Source organism: Solanum verrucosum, unplaced genomic scaffold, assembly GCF_900185275.1.
Source record: "Solanum verrucosum unplaced genomic scaffold, falcon-dt-bn FXZP01000235.1, whole genome shotgun sequence".
NCBI lineage: Eukaryota > Viridiplantae > Streptophyta > Magnoliopsida > Solanales > Solanaceae > Solanum > Solanum verrucosum.
Window position 1 is genome coordinate 3,067,306 of NW_026019948.1, and position 22,987 is coordinate 3,090,292.

General features: G+C 30.3%; 2 protein-coding genes across 2 annotated transcripts in view; one reads left to right on the forward strand and one right to left on the reverse strand.

The window, feature by feature from the left end:
* Positions 1–22,987, reverse strand: part of LOC125812605 (protein OSB2, chloroplastic-like) — a 129,893-nt gene that overhangs the window by 27,020 nt on the left and 79,886 nt on the right. The gene's annotated exons all lie outside the window — the stretch shown is intronic.
* On the forward strand, positions 13,557–18,547 carry LOC125812482 (F-box/LRR-repeat protein 17). The gene is made up of 11 exons (XM_049491965.1): positions 13,557–14,170; positions 14,299–14,400; positions 15,769–15,913; positions 16,016–16,200; positions 16,314–16,418; positions 16,843–16,940; positions 17,032–17,252; positions 17,327–17,393; positions 17,491–17,576; positions 18,103–18,201; positions 18,330–18,547. Exons 1-11 carry the CDS (start codon positions 13,557–13,559, stop codon positions 18,393–18,395), a joined length of 1,788 nt encoding a protein of 595 aa, XP_049347922.1. The 3' UTR covers positions 18,396–18,547.

Sequence of the window (22,987 nt, forward strand, 5' to 3'; positions counted from 1 at the left end):
AGATCGTGTTGTTTCTTCTATTTCTACACTTACTATAGAATATATGTTTTCATTGTCTGACATGTATTCATCTACATTAATTAAAGTTTCTTGAAAATCTTCTATTAATTGAGAATTTCTAGTTCTACTATTATTTCTTTTAGGACATACATTTGCTAAATGTTCTATACTTCCACATGTGAAGCATTCTAGCTTATTTTTATAATTTCTATCACTTCTATATTTTCGAACATGTCTATCTTTATTTAGATAAGGTTTCCTGGCTGAAGATTTTCTTAAATAGTATTTTTTATTATACTGCTGATTATAGTAGGGTTTATATTTCTTGTATCTTTTCTTAGGTTTATTTTGTCCTTTATCATAACTTTGGGTTGTATACATGACATTCTTACAGAAACTCATTTCATTCTGTTTTAATTGTTTCTGTATTTGTATATTTGTGCATTTTTTCTGTTAAGACTTCCATTATATGTTGTACTTTGTGTCCTATAGACCATTTACCGTTTGGATTCTGTATTACTCCTTCTCTTTTATACCATCTTTCTTCTATTTCTCTGCCTAAGGCTCCTGGTAGTTTATTAAATAACTTTTTTCCTAATTCTTCATCAAAAGAATTCCCACTAATTGTACAGTAATAATAATAATCTTTAAGAAAGTTTTTTATGTGGAACCAACTTCTAATACTTAACTGTTCTAGTGTATCAAAGCATTTCTTTGTAAGACTACTAAGCCACTATTAGGGTCTTCTCCTGTAATTAAACTGTGTATTTTATTTGTAAAATTATACGAGTTTGCTCCCAGGTTTACTAAAGCTTGGAATTCTTGTGGGAAATTAGATTTATATGCTTCCCATAAGGCCTTTGCAGATTCTCCTAAAAAAGTTTCCATATATTTATACATTGTTTCTGCGTCTGCATCTTGGTATGTTTTTATATAGTCTGCTACTACTATTCCTTTCCATAAATCTATTACTGCATTCCACATTTGAGGGTCATGTGCTGCTATGTTTAATATTTTTCCTTTACTTCCTCCTTGTAACCTAATAGGTTCTTCTATAGGCATCCTTCTACCCATTGGTCTTACGTTTTCAGTTACTGTATCTAGGTTTACCCTATAGACTCGTCTTCTTGGTACATTTCCTATACTTGTGTCTATTGTATGGTGTTGAGCAGTTCGTTGGAACGGACTAGCACTTGAACTAGTAGATTCCATAAGCTCTTTTTGACTTATTATAGAATCTCTTCACTTTCATCTTCACTTTCATACAGATTTTCTAGTATTGTTTCAAGGTTTTCTATTTTGTCTTGGCTATTATATTATTTTCTGTATCCTATATTATCAGTTCTAAATTCGCATGTTTTAAAATGTCTGTCTACTTCAAATATACTCATATTTCCTGTCTTACATCCTTTACATTTAAAAGTTATATCTGTATTATTATTATATCTTCTTTCGGCTTCTTGCAAAGCTTCATCTACTTCATATCCTTCTTGTATTATTTCTACATTCATAAACTCTTTTTCTTCTTCTAATTCTAACTCTTCTTCTAAGTTCGTTTGATTAGAATAATTATAATTTGTGAATCTAATAGATGTTTCTCCTTTTGTATTAGTATACATTAGATGAGATTCTGGTATGAGTACTCTCTTTTTATTAAATTGTTCTAGGTTCCATTCTAATCCTGCATATTCTTCTGGATTTATTTTTATTGGTTTTATTAATTTTATTCCTTTGTTACCCATTACCTCTACTACATCTTCTACTTTTAATCGAAATCTTGTATTACTTCTAGATGCAACTTTTCCAATGAAACCTATACACATTAGTAAATTATTTCCGCTACTCATTTCTTCGTAGCCTTTAGTCTGGATTCCTATTTTTATGTGCTTTCCGAATTCTCCTAAATTAATCATAAAATCCGGGCTAATATAAAATATTCCTCCATTATTGGTCATGTCTACTTCTGTTAATCCTATGATTGATTTCTTTAAGTCAGACCATCTATCATCGTATATTACTATTAATACTTTAGTTCCTAGATTCTTTCTGGTTAATCCTTTTAATCCTACTACTATTAAGCCCATGTGCATTAATGTTAGTCTGTTATGTATAATTCCTCGTAAGGATTCTAGGTATTCTAATATGATTTTCTTAGAATTAAGAATTCTATATTTTGAAAATTTTAGTTCATTTTTTTTTTTAATTAATCTAAAACTTGATTTCTTGAGGAAAAAGAATGTTTTACTTAAGTTTTGAACTTGTTTTTGGTGTGTTTTTCTATATCTAAAATACTGTTTTTTGGTGAAATAAGTATATTTAATTCTGAAATTTGTTGATATATATAGATAATATGAGATCATAAAATCTTTAATAAGGATTTCTTAAGTTTTAGCTTAAATATGATAAAAAAAAATCACACTTGAATACGGAATATAAATTGAAGAAAGAGGAAATATAGAACTTGTATTAATTATTGCAGTTTAGACTTTTAATTACATGTTTTGATTTTTGGGTGTTGTATATTTCTTTTGCTACAATTTCTGACAACAATATATAATATGCATTATTTTACAACCAGATTTATTCTTCCCGGATTTATACCTGTTGGATACTAATTTTATACATTTTTATTTTTTGTCTTTGCTCTAAAATTTCAAGTTGGATACCAAGTGTATATAAATTGGATAAAACATTAACTTGTTTTAGATTGTCTAATTTGGTTGAAATATCAGTTACATTTTGTTTTTTTTCATTTTTAAGTGGGATATCTGTTGGATACCAATTGAATACAATATTAACTTGTTTAGGTTGTCTAATTTGATTGAAATCTCAACCACATGTTGATTTTTCAATTTTCCAATGGGATATCAATTCAATACTAAATTTATACAAATTGGATGCACTATTAACTAGTTTTACGTTGGCAATTTCAGTTGAAATCTCAATTACATGTTGTTTTTTCTCAATTTTACCATTGGGACGTCAGTTGGATACCAAACGTATACCAATTTCATACTAAGATTTGACTTAATTTTTCCAGTCAATATCAATCACATACAAACATTACCTATTTTTTAGTATACATTTGAAAAACACTGAATACACAAATGATTAACTAGCACACATAATAAATATTCTGAAATTATAATTCATTAACTTAAAAGACAAAATAAATCAAAACATGAGTTTGCCACAATAAAACAACCAAATAAAAATAAAAATAAATTATGTCTTTTTTTCAGAAGGGTAATTTGAACATGTCTTCCTATTGTGTTCCTTCTGACGACATGCATACAAAAGTAAAAATACATATGTTATTTTAAAACAATTTCATATGTTATTACAAAATACAAAAGTAAAAACACATATGTTATATCAGTATACAAATTTCATACAATTCTTATTCACAAATTTCTTACCTATTTCATGCCAAAAGTTATCAATTATTTATACCAGGATCATGCCACTAGAATGCCAAAATAATTCCAACTTAGAAATATTAATTGTCATTTCTTTAATAAATAGTATACCAAATTCATTACATTATTATTCTCAAAATTCATTAAAATATAATGCCAAAAAAAATCCAATCAAACCAAAAATCGTACCAAAACATTATCGATTGTCATACATGCTTGGTAGTATAAGTATACAAATTCCAAAGAAAAAATTATCTATTTTTTTTTACCAAAGATATACCCAAAAAAAAAGCGTCAGACAAATAATGAACAACTTCAATGTTCAAACCAAAATATAACATTATACATTTTTTAAAAAACGCCATAATTCAAATTATTATACACAACAAAAACTCTAAAATCAGTATACAAATTTCATATAATTATTATGCACATTTTTCATACCTATTTCATGCCAAAATTATACCTATTTCATGACATAAGTTGTCCCTTTTACACAGTAGAATCATGCCACTATAATACCAAAATAATACCACTTTTAACTATTAATTGTCATTTATTAGACAAATAGTATACGAAATTCATTCAAATATAATTCTAAAATCGTACCAACATGGTATAACCAATATACCAAATTCAAATAAATTTTATGTAATTTTTTAACCAGAAACATACAAAAAAAAAATGAATGTTCAAACAAAAATCTATACCAATTTCAAACAAATTTTATGTAATTTCAAAAGTGAATATTCATACCAAAAACGCCATAATTAAAACTATTATTCACAAACAAAATCTGAATATTTTTTTTTTCAGAATCACTGTTCATAATTTTTTTGAACGTTTGGTTTGTATTACAATACAAATAAAAAACCACAAAGAACACTAACCTGAAGGATCCCATCTACCACCATGTTTTATTAATACTATAAGAAGTTGTCCCGAAAATAAAGATTATTGAATAAAAACGAATATGAATTAGATGAGAGTGACAAGATTTCTGGAAAAAATTTGAAGAGAGAGAAACGTGGAAGAAAATTGATGAAATCAGAATTTTTAATTAATTTTAACAAATTAGAGTGAAATATATTCTTAATTAGTTTGAATTTCCTTAATTTATGCTAATTAGTAATTATCTTCAATCAATTCAAATTTAATTAACACACTTATTTCCCCTTTTTTACCCTTTTTTTTCAGAAACGAATTATTTTATTTTTTTATCTTTTTATTTTTTTCAAAACAATTTTTTACAATTATTTAAAAAAAGATTTTTTTTTTAGAAACTGTTACAACCTGAATTTTTTTATTGTTACAACTTGAAAGTTTAATTCTACTGCTATAACTTGAAAATATTAGTCTAATATATGCCATGTATGAATATATATAATAAGTTAATTCTATCAATGGTTAAATATTAGGTGTGTGTGTTTGTGTATTTTCTCTTATTAAATAAGAGATCAACAATGTCTTATTAGAGTTCTGTAGGAGGCTTAACTTTCTTAATACCCCTCTTAGAGGGTGATTAGGAGATTGAGTGCTCTTTAGGTTTATTTATTTTTCGGTTGTTAATGGTAATTTGCGTTGGTTTTTAAAAAAACAATGTCATGACTTATTATTAGGAGGAGGATATGAGATTTGAATCAATTTCAACAACTTATCTCTTTAAATTTTTTATTCGTTCATTTTTAAAAAATTAAAAAATTACACGCTTTAATTTTAAAATTAATGTTCAAGTATAGTTTTTTCATTTAATTTGTTACTAGTTGTTAATCTCTCTTAAAATGATTGACTAACTAATGAATATTTATCTAAGTTGAGGCATTTTGTAGTGATGAGATTTTAAAAAGAGATCATGGGAAAATTCATCGTCAATAATTTCGTATTGTGATTTACATTCATATTCATTTTATTCACTTTTCTTCTCTCTTTTTGTCTTTCTTCATTTTTTTAAATTATACATATATTTCTACTTGGAGTATTTTAAAATTGTTGAGAAAAATCCAACCATAATTAGAAGGCTATGATTCACATATTTAGGAAAAAAAATAAAACTTAATTGGAATATGTTGATGGATTTATATGAGAGAGTAATTATATTTTCATGAATAAATAAAGTAGTGTTAGAATTATTGAATATTTATTATCATGTATGAGTGGACATGATAAAAATAAGAAGAAAACTATGCATATATTATTTTCTTTTAGTGCTTACATTTACATCTTTTTTATGAATATTATTATTTTAATTTTAATAAGGTACTTTAATTTTTGAAAAGATGTCTTTGACAGTAATTTTTACTTGCAATTTATGGTGAAATTGGTTTATAAATGGATATGTTCAAAAAGTGAACAAATATAAAGACTCAAATGTAAGTTCAGATCCCCTATTCAAGTATTATACTTCCAACCAGGGGTGTTCACGGGTTGGTTTGGATCGGTTATTGGTGAAAATAAAAACCAAACCAACTTAATTGATTTTAAAATTATCAAAACCAAACCAAACCAAACCAAATATAATATACATTTATCGGTTTGGTGGTTATCGGTTTCGGTTTGGTTTGGTTCGGTTATTCGGTTATTAACCATACACAAAAATAAAAGAAACAATTCATTCAAAATGTGAAAAAAGTGACAACAATCCTATATTGGCCTATAAGGAAGAGAAAATAACATTTTCAGTCACACAAAAAATTGTCATAGACACTCATATACATGAAATCAATAAGATAAATGTTTCATCTTGGCCATTTTTGCGTTCAATAATTAAATTATAAAGAAATTTTAATGAAAATATGTATAAGATCTTTAAAATTGTTTATAAAAACAATATATTAAGTATGTATATTAATAAAATATATGTATATCATTTATCGGTTCGGTTATTTCTTCGGTTTTTTCGAATAAAACCATAACCAAAATCAAATACGATCGGTTTTCAAAAATCTAAAATCGAACCAAACCAAACCCAAATAAAATCGGTTTTATTTTATCGGTTTGGTTTGATTTTTCAGTTTGGATCGGTTTTTATCCAAACCGTGAACACCCCTACTTCCAACTTTATATAGTTCATTTGTTTTAAATGAGGATTGGTTTTAAAAAAACTTTTATATCAATTGGGTTCTGATTTTTAAAAAGTTTTATATCATAAGAAATGTTAATTAGCCCATTAGCCCATTAACTATTCTTATTCTTAGCCCTAATGCTTATGAATAAATACAACTCTAAATACACTAATATGGGTGTAAAAAAGAGAGGTTTTTACATTAGATGGCAACTAGGGTTCGTAAAATGCGTTGCATCCCTAAAGGATATTTAGGTTATGACTGAGGGATTTCTTCCGCTTGGTGAGAATTCTTGATGATCAATGTCTCGAGTCGTGATCACTACAATTTTTTCCATGGAGAAACTCGTAAGTCTTTTGAATTGGTATTTACGATTCAAATACTACATTGATATCAGAGTCATAGGCTTGTGTTCCAATGTTTTACATGATTAACATGCTAAATATATTTTAATTTTTTTCTATGTTAAACTCATAATTTAATTGCAACTTTTGTGTCTTTGATTGCCTACTTTGTGCATGAAATCTTAGGGATTTTAAAGATCTTGTCGAGAGATCTTTGTCAATTAGTAGATCGTAATTTTTTACCAAGTAACTTGTGGGCAGGGCAGGATATAAAATACCGAAAATTAAATTACCGAATCGAACCAGGTTTTTTGAAAATTTGGTATTCCGTAATTAGGGGTATTCGGGAGTAAAATTATAGAATTATGGTTTTCGTGTTTGGGTTTGATTTGAGACATTAGTATCATTTGGTATTCGATATTTCCTGAATACCGTCCAAAGAGAAAGTTAAAGAATAAACACAAACAACTCAAATATAGTCTTTTAGTTGTGTCAATTTATTTTTCTAATGTTTTCTTACTTGTTAATCTTCTACTATATTGTGCCTCCACATAAAAAGATAGAAATAATTTGATAAATAGTATCAACTTTGTGATACAATTGACTACTACTTCAATACGGTATTACAGAATACCGTATCAAATTAAAGTTTAATTTACCGATTACCAAACTACCGAACTGAAATTTAAAATTTTGATATTTGGTATCCACTTTTAACTACTAATTACCGTATTACTAAATCCGAAGTTTGAGAATCCTGAACCGAATACCGAATGCCCACCCTAGTAGGATATTGAATTTTAAAGTTTTAGGATTTTATTTGTTACAAATTTAACTCTAAAAATTCAATCATCGGTATTTCTTGCAAATTTTAGGGTAAATTAAGTTGGGTAATATGTTAGTCATATATTATTTTTTAGAAAATCATATAATCAATTATGATTATCATCGAAATATTAAGTCGAAATGTAAAGAAAATTCATTAGGATTTGCTTAAAAATAAATTCGTTAACTTTTGATCATATGAATAAACGATTGATTTGATTGTTTAAATCAATCTTAAAATATATTTAGGATGTAAATTGTAAATCAATCATTTAATTGAAAATTGATCGAAAACTGACACATTGAAGAAGAAAAAAGAACAACCACATTTTTTTCTACACATTTCTATAATCAGAGTTTTGCAATTAGACTAAAAGAACACATGATTAATATTTATGCAAACACATGAATGTAACTCTAGCAAATTAATAGACATATTATCCATAAATATAAATTCTAATATGTTCTCAATTATTATCTAAGAATATATATTAAATATAAACTAACCGTATGAACTTAAGTTCAGTCATCAAATATTTTAATAAATATATTTATTTCTTTGATTACCACTACAAGAAAAGTGTGAATTACATGGGGATTTTCCTAGGGATTAGTATGAAAATTTGCAGGAAAATAAGTTTCCTACAGATTTTCATACTAGTCCCAAGAAAATCCCCATGTAATTCACATTTTTTTGATAGTGTACGAATGATATATAAACTAAAACATACATATCAAATATAAAATTTATATCTTATTCTAGATACACTTATATTTCAAAGGAATAATTTAATTAGATCTAAAAAAATAATTTTTTTAAGTCTTTAAAAACGAATCAATGAGAAATTAATATGTTTAATTTCACTTGGAAAATAGAAATCATTTTTCACAGACTCTTAAGGAGATGAGTCATTAGGACATGTTAATTGTATCATAAAATATTTTTTCGTATTTTTACTTTTTAAAAATACTATATTAAAACTTCTAATTATGTGTCTTGTCATAAAGGCATGACATAGAATTGAGTTGAGCTGGTAGCTCTCTTCTCGACGACGCAATCAATTATTTGGTCAAAAAGACTATATTGATACATGTATCGATGTTGCTCCAATTAGTATTGAACTAATGATAGTTTTGTGATTGTTAAGGTGTTATTTTGAGCATCAAAAATCTTAAATACTATTACAAAGTCAAGTACATTGACATCTAATTTGATTTTATGATGACATGATTGCACGCAAAAAAATTAATTGTAAAGTACATTTGCACAAATTGTAGACGGTGAAATTTTATTGATAAATTCATATTAAATTTTAGATTAATCATTAAATTATGATATATTGACGACCAAGCTAAATTATAGATTAATAAAGCTGAATTAATAATTAAATTAAAATTACATGACTTAAATAAAGTCCAAAATACATTTGAGCTAGTTCGTTAAGTTGACAAAATGAGACCAACGCATGCTCTTCAAACTCAAGCTCCTCAAAAATTACATGAAGACCAAAATACACCTCCGCCCCTCACGACTATATAAAGGGGTCTTCATAAGACTAGAAAAAAAAAAAAACAAGAAGAGAAATACATAAAAAAAAAAAGTTGTTCTTCATTGATGATTTGCAAGTATTCTTCATACAAAGGAGTCTTCGTCTCGAAGTTGTGTGCAACAAGTTCATATCTCTGCGATTGTGATTAAAGTTTGGCCTCACATTCGTGGTATAGTTTCAACAAGTGTTTCACCGATTCAAAAACAAAGAAAAAACTTTGAGTTGCCGATCGTGACGATCTTCTCCCCACGAACGTCAAGTCAATGACTTTGCTTTGTTCTTGAATCAACGAAATACTTGCTGAAACTTCACCAATAATGTGTTGCCAAGCTTTGATCACAATCTTGGAGATATGTAAAGTTGACTCACAAGTTGGAAGCGAAGACTTATTTTGTATACATAAGACATGGATCACCACTGAAGTTTATCTTTTCTATGTATTTCTCTTCTTCTTCGGGTTTCTTTTTTTTCATCTGGTCTTATGAAGTCACCTTTATATAGTTTTAAGCTACAATTTGGGAGTATTTTGGTCTTCATGTAGTTTTGGAGGGACTTGGGCTTGAAAAGCATGAGTTGAGCTCGTCGTTTAACTTAATTGACTTGCCCAAATGTAATTTAAACTTTATTTAAGTTAGTATAATTTTAACTCAAATATTAATCCGACTTTATTAATCAATAATTTGACGTGATCAACATATCATAACTTTAAGAATTAATCCAAAATTTAATATGAATTTTTCTAAAATTTCATGATCTACACAAATGATTGCAAATCCATTTACTCAACTAGATTCTAGAGATACGTATTTTTTATTCATGCAAAATCTCAAGGATGTGTGAAATATGATATAGAGTCGTTGATGTTTGATAATTTTTTCAATGTTCATGATTATTATTTTATAAATATCAAAATAAATTTGATTTGCATACACTTATTATTTTAATGTTTGTGTACATTCTGATAAGTGGATATTTTTACCAACTATTATATTTTTAACTTGTTTAAGCGAGAATGAAAGCATTTGATGTGATTTTCTTCATGTTTTGCAGGATAATGAGATATAGAGTTGATTGTAAAGATAAAAGAGAAAAACAAATGAAATCAAGATAAAAAGGGGACTAAAATTGAAAATCAAACCTTGCAGCAAGTTTCTCATCGCGACCACAATCAACAAGTCCATAATGAATCATGATCATGTGGAAGGAGGTCGCGATCGCGAAATCTTGGTCAATGTTGACCTTGCGATCGCGGTCAACCTTTCGCGAGCACGTCAATAAAGTATGGTGTGAATAGTAGTGTGTCATAATGTTAAGTAGTGAGTCATAATGTGTGTCATAATAAGGATGGGCATGTGTAAGGGATGGTAGGGGGTGTAATTTATTAAGTGGACAAGTGTATGGTGTGTCATACTATATTATTAGGCACATTATTATACTATATAGGTACATTATTGTAAGTAGTGTAGTAAGTAAGAATTCTTCTCTATATAAGGGAGGATATATGTAAATGAAAGGCAGGCAATGCCTAACGCAATAAAACTTTCTTTCAGAAAACTCTCTCAACTAAAAATTTAGTATTTAGATAAATGAAGCAACAATTTGAAATCCAATCAGATATTTCAGATAGCATGAATAAGCAAGAGACAAAGGTATATTGTAAAATATAATTTTCTTATTTCTTTACTTTCTTCTGTGCTATATGTTCCTTTATAATAGTATTCTCTAAAATTCACATTTTGATCCCAATTCACAATATACACTCATGCAGAGCCATTTTGAGAGAATCTTTTATAATTCTGAATTTGGGCATAGCTTTGAGAGTAAGTTCTCATAACAACACCATTAGCGTGAGGATTGAATATTTTGATTGTAATGATTTTCACCCTTTCTTCAACTCTATGCTTTGTAATGCTAAATTCTAGGTAAATTAAAATTGTTCATAAGTGATTTGGGTTTTGTGTTAGTGATAGACAGTTGATGGTTTATTGATTTTCATGAAGTGTTTTTGTAGTTAATTGAATATTTTCTCATATATGAAATGAGTCTTTAATTTGATTTATCTAGTCATCTCTTGCTTCACCTGCTTTCTAATGGATTTGATCACTCCCATGACTTGTTCATTTACTTTGATTTAGCTTGAAATAGTTAATTGAGGTTGAGAAAGATTGATTGATACTAATTTGAGGTGTAATTACTCAATTAAAGGATTATAGTTAGAAATAGTGAAATCACTACAAAGCCTATATTCGGATCATCTTTATTGTCGCTTAGCTAGGTTTGAAAGAGCTAGTTGAGATATATTTGTCTTTGACCGAAGGTATATGTGAATAATTGAGGTTTTAAGGCATATTTGATTTGACCCGTGATTAATTGAGATTATATGATATTGATATACAATGGATTGTATAGATGTTGATTGACTTCCCATTTCTAAATCTCCTTTGATTCCTTGCTTGACGAGACATTTTTCCTTTATATCTTCTACCCCACATTCTTAATTGTTCATTAGTGATTTGGGTTTTGTGTTAGATATAGACAATTGGTGGTTTGTTGATTTTCATCGAGTGTTTTTGTAGTTAATTGAATATTTTCTCATATATAAAATGGGTCTTTAATTGTATAGTCAATCTCTTGCTTTAATTATTTTTCGATGGATTAGATCACTCCCAGGACTTGCCCATTTATTTTGATTTAGCTTGAAATAGTTAATTGAGGTTGAGAAAGATTGATTGAATGCTAATTCTTGGTGTAATTACTCATTTAATGGATTATAGCTAGAAATGGTGAAATCCTTGCAATGCCTATAATTGAATCATGTGTTTTGCCACTTAGCTAGGTTCGAAAGAGCTAGTTTAGATATATATATTTGTCTATGATCGAAGGATATAAGTAGATAGTTGAGGTTCCAGGGCATATTTGATTTGACTCATGATTAATTGAGATGTGTGCAATTGATATGCAATGGATCGTATAGATGTTGATTGACTTTCCATTCCCAAATCTCCTTGGATTCCTTGCTTGACGAGGCCTTTGTCTTTGCTATCTTTTATTCCATATCCTTAATTGTTACTGCAAATACTTGTGTTGTTTGTTCGAATTCAAATTACTAGCTTGTAATTCTTTATTTCTTCAATCGCCTTTACATTGTTTCTTGTGGGATTCGACCCCAACCTCATACGTTGAGTTATATATTACTAGTGACTGCCTACACATGGATTCATATGGTGTGTAGTTGAGCGTTGTCACATTCTTACTATTATTAATGTTATATTGTACATTTATATTATGAAATGTTTCGGATGTATTTTTTGATGTTGGCGAAAAGTATGTTAGGTAAATAGAAGTTAGCCTTCTCACACATGTGACAACCTCTATTACTTTGGTGTAAATGGGAGATGGACGAGATTTCAAGCAATTTATCATATGAATTACAATCTTTCGCATTGTACAAGGAATGATAAAAATCATTTACGTAGTATTTTTTAGGTGAAAATAAGTTTCACTTAATCTATTGTGAGAGGCCATATGTGAATTCACATTTTATTGAATAGATCAAGAAACTCAATTAAGATACATATGGTATCTGAATATCCCTTATACAACACAATCTTATGAGATAAATACATATGCTTCATAAGAAAGAACACATATTTCATACCATGTGTGCAAATATAAATCAAAAGCGCTAATATAAGTTATATCTCAACTTATTATTATGTGAAATCTCATTAAAATACTCTCACAACTCTAATTAGTAGTTCAATATTCATTATCTTAATTAACATGCGATCAAATGACCACGAGAGATTCAATTTGGTGTAACGTGACTAGAAAAACGAGTTAGATATAAGTCGAGAAACTCGTGTTTAGGAGCGTGTTCGGTATGAAGAAAATATTGTTTGATTGATTATATATTTAATTTATAAAAATAAATTTCTTAAAATGAGAGAAAATGATTTCAAATAAACACCTTGATACATTTGAAATATCTTTAATTTAAAATCCAAAAATTATAGATCTTATTTATTTTTTCATATACTTCGTATCTTGTCAAAACATGAAAAACAAAATGAAAAGCTTTATTATAAGTAGGACAAAGACTTTTTAGGAGAAAAAAATACTTAGTAAGACTAAGAACAAAGATAGAAAAAAAATTATTTTTTCTTTCCCTCACATTATAATAGCACATGATGCCGCCTCCACTCATTAAAATAAATTTTTCAAAGAGACAAGCGCCAAATTGCGCCAAAACTCCCGCGCCTTCCGACCCACATCCCCCGCCCTTTATTTCTTCCCCTTTCTTACCTCATTTTCATCTCTTTCTCTTTTTCACTTTCACTCTCACTTTCACTAACAATGGAGGGCCGCCATTCTCATCCATCTACTCCAATCCCCGACGACTTTGTTCAGAAGCGGGGCAAAAAACGGGGTAGTTATAACTGTGGGAGATGTGGGCTTCCGAAAAAAGGACATGTTTGTGATTTGACTAAGGAGTTTAGTGAAGTTCCTACTCCGACATCTAGTGATGCTAAGTCATTTGTTTTGCCTTCTCCGCTTTCCGTTGTTCGTACTAAGCCTACTCCACCTCTACCTCCGCCACGTCAGGCGGTTCCTCAGCTCCGGCGAGCGCTTTCATTTGATGACATTGGTGTTACTGATGAATCGCCTGGATCTGATGATGATGAGGGTGAGGGTGAGGGGGAGTTTTTGGATTTTGAGAGTGAGTTGGATTTAGGTGGATCTGGGAAGTTGCCGGCGAATTGTTTGTGGGAAGTGTTTAAGAGATTGCCACCGTCGTCGTTGCTTTCTTCGGCGAAGGTGTGTAAGGGTTGGAGGGATGTTTCTAGGAGGATTTGGAAGTCGGCTGAGGAGCTTAGACTTGAGGTTCCTGTGAAAGCTCAGATTGGACTTGTTGGATCGGTGTTGCAGAAGTGTCCTGGACTTGTTAAGCTTTCTCTTAGAATGAAAAGGTTTGATTTTATTAATTAATTAATGAATGATGGTTGGATCTATAGATTTATTAACTGGATTTGTCTTGTTTAGGAACAAAATGGTAGCTTTGTTGTGAACTAATGAAGTACTGCTTTTGGTGTTTCAGTGATGTGGATGCCACAATGCTGGCCTGCATTGCATTTTCCTGCCCTAATCTGGATTCACTGGAGATCCTCACTTCTGAAACCTCAGTCAATCGGATCACTGGGTATGCTTTGGATCTCATGCTCACTGAATATTTGATAAATTGTCTCTATGACTTGATCTTAATGTTGAGTTGATTATGCTAGTGTTGTTATCTTCTAAATTAGAAGGAGGTGGATGTTGGGACATCCCACCCTTAGAGGGCTTGAGTCACGCTTGGCCTTCGGGTGTTTGGAGATTGGCTTTTGTTTCTTAAATCTGCTAATTCTTATCTTCTGCTATTTACCCATATTCACTTTTATAGCCAAGTTGACTTCTTTTTTTAATGATGTTTTGGTTTTTGTTATGACAATGTATTCTAGTAACAAAGTTTTCCTTTAGTTAGATGTGTTTAATATCTCATATGCAATATATGTGCTATATGTATGTGTCAATGCAGAAGCCGAATATCTGTGGTTATCTTTGGATTGTTTTCTCTTTAGCTGGAAGTCTCATTGTGGATTTGTAGTTAACTTACTCATTCAGGTTCAGTTGCATTGAATGCGAAGAACCTACATTTGGGAAGTCAGTGACTATGCTACTTCACATTTAAACAACAGCAATACTTACAGATAAATTCCAAATTAGTCAGAACCTCACTATCTATATGCCTGATTTAGATTTGTTCCTATCTAATATTTAATAATTTATGTTTCTTAATATTAGGCACATTGCATATTTATCGGAATAATAATGTCTAAGGAGATTAAATGACTTCTAGTGAACATAGGGCTTAAGTAAGTGTACAGACATGTCTAAGTCTTAATTCAATCTAATTGGTGTTGCCTATGAGTATCTTTCTTCTTCTTTTTTGTGCTTTATTGTTTGCTTTTCTTGCATGAATTTCAAGAGATTTTAAGTTTTTTGAATAACTTCTTTCCATATGATTTTATATCTATCTTATTTTGTTTTACACCTTCAAAATTATAGTTTCACACATGGATTGGTACATCTCAATTGACTTCCTCTTATATTATCATCTATGTGTGCTACTTGAATCTTCCGTTCTTTAGCATTTTTAATCTTATCTAGTTTATGAATGCACCTTCATGTTACCTACCTAACATTCAATGCCATATCAAAGTTGCATATGTATTTACAGGCCCAACTAAATACCATTTATTAAAGATTCATGAAAATCATCAGTCTATCATAGATACATTTTGATCGGTCCTTATTGGCAGATATATATTGTGATGCTGTTAATCTCTTATTTGGTGTCCAAATTGGAATGTTGGTATTTTTGAATAATTAGACATCTTCTAGACGACCCTTAATTAAATTACAGGGGTGTGGGTGCTTGGCCTATCTTTTATATACAGGAATGATTTTGCAATATTATCAATGACAATCTGATCTAATGTTTCTTGTAAAACCCATGTGTCTTATATAGGGATGAATTAGGTCGTTTTGTTGCTGATAAAAGGTGTCTTACCAATCTTAAGATGGAAGGCTGCTCAAATCTTGGGGGCTTTACTCTTTCTTCAACCAGCCTTTCCACTCTTTGCCTTTCGGAACTCTTTTGTCACTCTAAGATGGTAAACTGTCTAATGATGTCATGGCATTAAACCTATAACTATCTGTACTTAGTCCATTTTCTGCAGTACAATCCTTCTTCTGACATGTTTTCACTTGCTTAGGTCTTCAACTGCCCCAATTTGAAGGAGATCTCCCTGATTTTTTCTCGTCAAGAGAATGAAAACACTGATCTTACAGCTATGGTGAATGGTCTTGGAAGGAGCTGTCCAAGACTACAGAACATTCATGTTGCCTCAGTTCGGCTGACACATGCTGTTGTGCTTGCTCTAACAGCAGCAAATTTAAGGTTTGTAACGTTTTTATGGTTTTGGCTCTTACATTTTTCTTTGACTAATTTTTCTTTTATTAAAGATACCTTGAACATTCATAAAGCTTATTAGTTACTGCTTTGAATTTCAGGGGATTAAGAATGCTTTCACTTGTACTAGGATCAGAAATTACTGATGCATCTGTTGCTGCTATTGCTTCGAGCTACTCGAGGCTCGAATTACTTGATTTGAGTGGGTAAGTTTCACTTTCTGATAGCTTATTTGGTTCCTCCATATTGTGGGGATGGCAAATACTGGAGTGTTATATTATAAATAAACAAATTCTATATTTATCTAATAAGAGATTAGTTTCTTGCTTTTCTTCCAGTTTATTTTCTTTTTTCTTGGGGTGTCCATATCCTCTAAAACAATCAAAACAGCCATAAAGTAGAACAAACCAATGAATACTTAAGCTGGTATATTGATGGCTACTTTAACAAATAACATTGGGGTAGCAATTGAACTAAGTTTGATGGTTGAGAAGTAGGCTAATATGCTAGTGTAGATCTTGGAAAATTATTAACTTAATTTAGAACGACATTCAGGTTATGCCATTGTGACCCCTTCAGTGCATAGACATGCACCTGCATATCTAATGTCAACTATTTCCCTTGTTACAGGTCTAGTATTAGTGACAGTGGCATTGGGATGATATGCAATGTATTTCCGGAGACATTGTTGAAACTTCTCCTTGCTCTTTGTCCAAACATCACATCAAGTAATACTTAAATCTGTTTCCTTGACATCCAATCCAGCACAAATTTTGGAATGCTCACTAATTTATTTTCTTTCTTGTGATTATTTTATAGGTGGCATACAATTTGCTGCAGCTCAGTTGCCTAATCTAGAGCTAATGGATTGTGGAATGAGCATATGCGATCCAGATCTAGACAGTCCAGCAGAACAGGAAAATGATACTGTCGAGTTACAAAGAACACCAAGTAGTAAATTACACCTTATTTATCAGAAACTGATTATTAAGCACAGCCACTTGAAGAAACTCAGCTTATGGGGTTGCTCTGGCTTAGATGTAAGATATCAGTCCATAAGATATAAGGATTTTTCATGTCATTGCTACTGTTGCTGATTGAAATTTTCACGCAGGCATTATATCTTAATTGCCCAGAGCTTAGTGATTTGAACCTGAACTCTTGCATGAATTTAAATCCAGGTCTGCACTTTCATGTCCCTCATTTAGGTTGTGAGCTCTTTTGGAATTGAGGCTCTTCTTTCTTTATCTAAACCATAAATTTTATATTTGACTACAGGAAGATTGCTACTTCAGTGCCCCAATCTGGAAAGTGTACATGCATCAGGTTGCCAAGACACATTGGTTGAAACTCTTCAGAATCAGGTAAATCAGCAGATGTCTCCTGCATTTAGACTTTGTTTTCAGTTCTGCATCATCCTTCTGGCTAGGTGACCTTTTCCACGTGTCAGACTGCTAGTTAGGACTGGTTAGTCTCAGTGTGGATTCCATAGTGTTGAGGCACCTGTAAGATTGGCAGAGCTATTATGTGCTCTTTTTGGGCAATCTGATCGTACTTTTACAATGTTTTACTCCTGCTGTATAAAGAAACAAACTTCCTTAGTATTGCCTTGGAGATTTACTTAATTAAAGTTTCCTGCTCTCTCTGTTGGTACATGTAAGGTTAAAAGTAATACTAACAAGTTAGTAATCATATCCTTTTGCCCAGGGTAGGGTGAGTAAAAGAAAGATTTTAAAAACTAAATAGTTACTACTCATATCCTTTTGCCCCGGGGTAGGGCAGGCTATAAGTAGATTTTCCATGGCAGTAAGAACATTTGAATCACCACAGTTCACTTTCTGCCCAGTTTTCTTGATTTCAAGTCTTGACTCCCTTTTGTTTTCCATGCAGGTTTGTGGTGATTTTATGGCTGACGACAATCATTATCCTTGTAAACGTCTTCCTGATGGCTCAAAAAGGATCAGAGTTCCTCATTCATACAGTCCCCAGGTAATACGAAAAAGCTTACATCTCTACAAGCTGATAACACAACTAAAAGTTGTGATTTTTTTCATTTTTTGTCTAGACATTGCCTTTCAAATGATTCTATCTAAAATATTACTCTCATGTATGTGCAGCCATTTGATGATGGAAAGAGAAAGAGAAGGCTTTCAAAGCAACGTTGTGCAGTGCTTGTTTATTAGTCAGAAACTCATCTTGTACTGGCTTTGTTGTTACTCTAGGCCATCTTATTTGTCTATTCTTTGTATTATAGCGATCTGAGGTCAAGGCCTAATCATGTAATCTTCATTGATAGAACTAAACTCAATACAAGGATTATATTCCCTTTATCAATAAAAAGTGCTTGGCACTGTGAACTTGGTTGCTCAAACGTAAACTTTGTGATATTTTCAGCATTTCCCCCCTTGATGGAACACAGTTTTGTTTGCAGAAGGTGCATTCTGCTTGTACATGCCAAATTCTGGCGAGGGTGGAAATGGTAAAGAGTATAACTGTTGACATGGATGCAATAATCCCAAAAAATAAAATTGTCAAGATTTTGAGTGTGTTTTCTTTGGTTTAACACACTGCTTCATTGCAATGAACTTTTTGTGTGTTTTTAGCTGACTAGCTAACTTTATAATTTAAAGTGTAAAACCACTTAAATTTTAACAAATCAATTTTATGTATCCATTTTGAACTAGGTACGAGTGAGTTTTTTGTTTTTTGTTTTTCTGGACGAGGTGAAGTTAAAAAAACACCCCGGTATGGTTTTTTCTTGCTCATGAACGAGTATTAAACAGTTTAATTAAGCTTTTGGAGAAAATATGAAACAGTTTAAAAATACTATATCATTACAATGCCAAATTAATTCGGTATGGTTTGATATTTTACCGTATGGTAAATCGGTTATCATAGTTTGGTCAACTCCTAGTCTTCAATTTTCATATATTTGTATATAACAAAGAAATGACTTTGACATTTCAAAAACCGTCTCAATTATATCATACTAATATTTTATACATATAAAAATATTCAAAATAGAATACAAACAACTATTTTTGTTAATCAATCACCCAAAAAGAACATTTAAACCAAGATAGAGTAATTGAAATTTCAACATTTCAATAAGTACTACTATTTTATATATTTGCTAGTATTATATAATTACATATATATGAATCTTATAGGGAAAATGCATAAATTTCCTCCTAAACTTGTCACGAAAAGTCAGTTACATACTTATACTATTGTGACGATTTATTACACACCTGAATTACTTAAAAGTGAATTTATTTCAACCCTGACACACATACGACCAGTCACATGATGAAAAAGTGTTTCACACTCACACCACGCCATCACCATGTCACTGCCACATCAATAATTACTTTAGATTATTTTTTTTAAAAAAAAATAATTCATGTCACCCAATTTCTTCTTCTTCCCTAAACACCATCAAACCCACCATTAAATCACTACCATTGTTGCTATTATCATCAAATTCACTTCTCCACCACCATAGATTTCTCCACCCATAATCAAATTCACCATCAGAATCTTCCCACAACCATTGCCATCATAAAAAATCGATAACAGACATCATAAATTTAACTAAATTCACCATCGAAATCATATCACTATCATTGAAATTCATCACAATCATAACCATAAATTCATCATCCACATCAAAATCACGAGTTTCAATGTCATTATCGAAATTAAAAGTCATAGCACCACTAATTTTTCACCCATCACCAAACCCACCACAAAAAATTAACACAATATACAAATTTCATCTCAAAGAGGAGAATTGTGAAAACTTGCAATATTTATTTGCAAAGATTTTAGGAAAAATTACTTAACTACACACCATTTATTATCATATTTTCTTATTTTCCCTACCATTTCAAAACATCAAAAATCCCTTCTTTTCCTTCCATCATCCCCTTTTCCGGATACATTAATTTGAAATCTCATACCCATGATTTTCCTTCCTTTTTTCACGCCACAAATCTCTCCATAATTACATCAATTAAACTATTTTTGAATTTCAATTCTTTTCTATTTCCAATTAATGATTTCAAATTATTCAAGAGGTAGATTTATTTCCATCACTTCAATTTCCGATTTCTTTTTTTTTTTTTTTTTAATTTTTTCATCTTAAAAAATAAAAATAAAATTACCTCCGCCCGCTGCCCCCTGCCCCCTGCGAAATCTTATGGAACCTTTGCAATTTTAGTTAATTATATCGTCGTTGAATTTTTTTTTGAAAAATATATATTTTCTTTTAATGTATCTACTGTTAAAAAAAGGTCCAAAAAAAAGAAGAAAAAGTTGGATCTGCCATTGCACGACCATCACTATCAAAGATACAGATTTTTAATGTATCTCGTTTATTTTGAGTCTTAAATTAGTCTTTGTTAGTGTTATCATTGATCTGATACATCACTGCTACAATAACCTTTGTTTTATGCAATGTATCATGTTCATATTTAAGGTGTTGATACATAACTCTACTGTTGTTGAATCTTCAATTAGTGTTTATTGTTATGCCGTAATTTTCTTATCTTTTGAAAAAAATTACTTTTTGAAATGTTCTAAGTATAAAACAATTTAAGAAAAATACTTAGAAAAGAGTCGCCACTTAATTTTTTAAAGAAATTAAGAAAACTTATAATTTTCAAAGATTTAAACAGAAAAAAATCATTTGAAAATACCAAAGAGGGCTCGGGGTTCAATTTACACTTCGAGAAGGGTTTAAGCATTCGAAGTGCCCGCTAACATACGGTTGACCTGCGACTTGACTAAAATAGACTAATTTTTAGAAAAATGATCTAATATAAAAAATAATAATTTGCAATATTTGATTAAATTTGAAAAAATAATTAAATAGATGACACCTTTTATTTTATTTTATTTTTTTGAGAAAAGGGACCTAAAAGAAAACATTTGAATTAAAGCACAAGTGAATAGAATTTTATCAAAACTAGATTAATTAGGACTTACTTGACTCATTTTTTAAAATAATAATTTAATCCAAATTGGTTAATTTAAGCATGAAACCATTTTAAATTAATTGAAGAATTAAAGTTTCGACTAACCTTTTTGAGAAAAATGACTAACTAGAAAGAGAACATTTTTTAGTTCATTTTAGAAAAATACTTTAACTTAAAACCACTTTAAAATAAAAATGTTATCAAGTGAAGAGGCCTTAAAACATATCTTTTCTAAGAACAAAGATTTAACTTAATTAAAATACAAAATTCGACCAATATTTGATTAATAAAATAAGTGAACACAACAAGTGAAATGTATTAAAAGTAAACCAACACAAAGAAAATGACTCGTCTTTCGGGGAATCTAATTAAGTTATTTAAAGTTAGAGTTAAATAAGATTAGCCAAAACATAATCAATCAATTAGAAGAGTAAAAGAGATAATGAAATTGGGCCCCTTCTTGGGCCAATTTCGCTTGCAAATTTGGCCTTTAATCCAATCCCGTTTTTGTATACACCGACTGTATATCAGTGTATATCGACAGGTATATCAGCTCTTTTCATGTATATCTTGCTTCCGTACACCTGTATTTTGCCTCATCCCTGTATTCTCACATTTTTCAACATGTATATTGATGTATACTGAATGTATACTGTCCATCTTGGGACTTTTGGAGGCTTGTATTTCGACTACAGCCTTGTACCCCTGTCCATCCGCTTTCAAAACTCGAACATGATGACTGCCGACTTGATAAAAAAGAGGAGTGTTGGGTTTCAACCCAACGCGGAATGCAAGGAGTCAATAGAGGAGTCCACAATGGACTCAAATAGACGTCTCATATGACAAACAAAAATAAAGAAAGCTAGAATCAACACTCTTTCAATACAATTTAAATAACTGAAGCCAAGGAATTAAAATATAAACTACTATATCCTTTCAATAATATTTTATTAGAGAATGACATTATTCATGAGAATGGAGCACGGTTATTCATACAAAAAAAATAAAAATAAAAAATAATACCAGTAAACTAAGAATTGAAGATAATTCCAAATATTATGCAAACTGCCGCCTTAAAGCTTAACCCAAATAAATCATAGTTTAAGCTAACAGAGATCATCTATTTTAATATCTATTGAATCATAGGAAGAGAAACTCATTATTTTTGCCGAGCTAAGGCAGATTCTTTTAATAAATCTACATGATAAAGCACTTATCTAAAATAAATGACCTGAGAAAAAGAGAAATACTAAGGTGGTTAAATCATTTAAACCCGAAGTCACTGTTAGACCAATTCATCCATGTGTTTCTTAGAAAGAAAATAAGAACCACTATATATCGACGAGCAAGCAATTAAGTTTTAGTAGTGACAAGAAAACTAGGCAAAGAGGAATTTAAAACATGGATAAGAAATTAAAGAAAAAAAAGTTAACACTATCTATTAGAGTTTAGGCATATAGACATTCCCAGATACATACATATATGCACAAAAAATAAGATTTATGAAGGAGCAAACATGGAAGTAATATGAGCAGATTAGACTATGATGAACAAGTAATCATATCAATCAACCGATAACTTGACATATAAAGAGAGCATATCAATGAAGCAATCAGTTCTATTATCTATCTATCTATCTATCTATCTATCTATATATATACCAATAATTTAAGCGACTTGTGGTGAAAACCTTATGAACTGAAAATAATGAATAAGCCGGTTTTCTTTGCTTCAAAAACAAAAGCCACAAATGAGACATAATCGAGCCGCTGGAAGTTCACAAGGGGTCAAAGGAT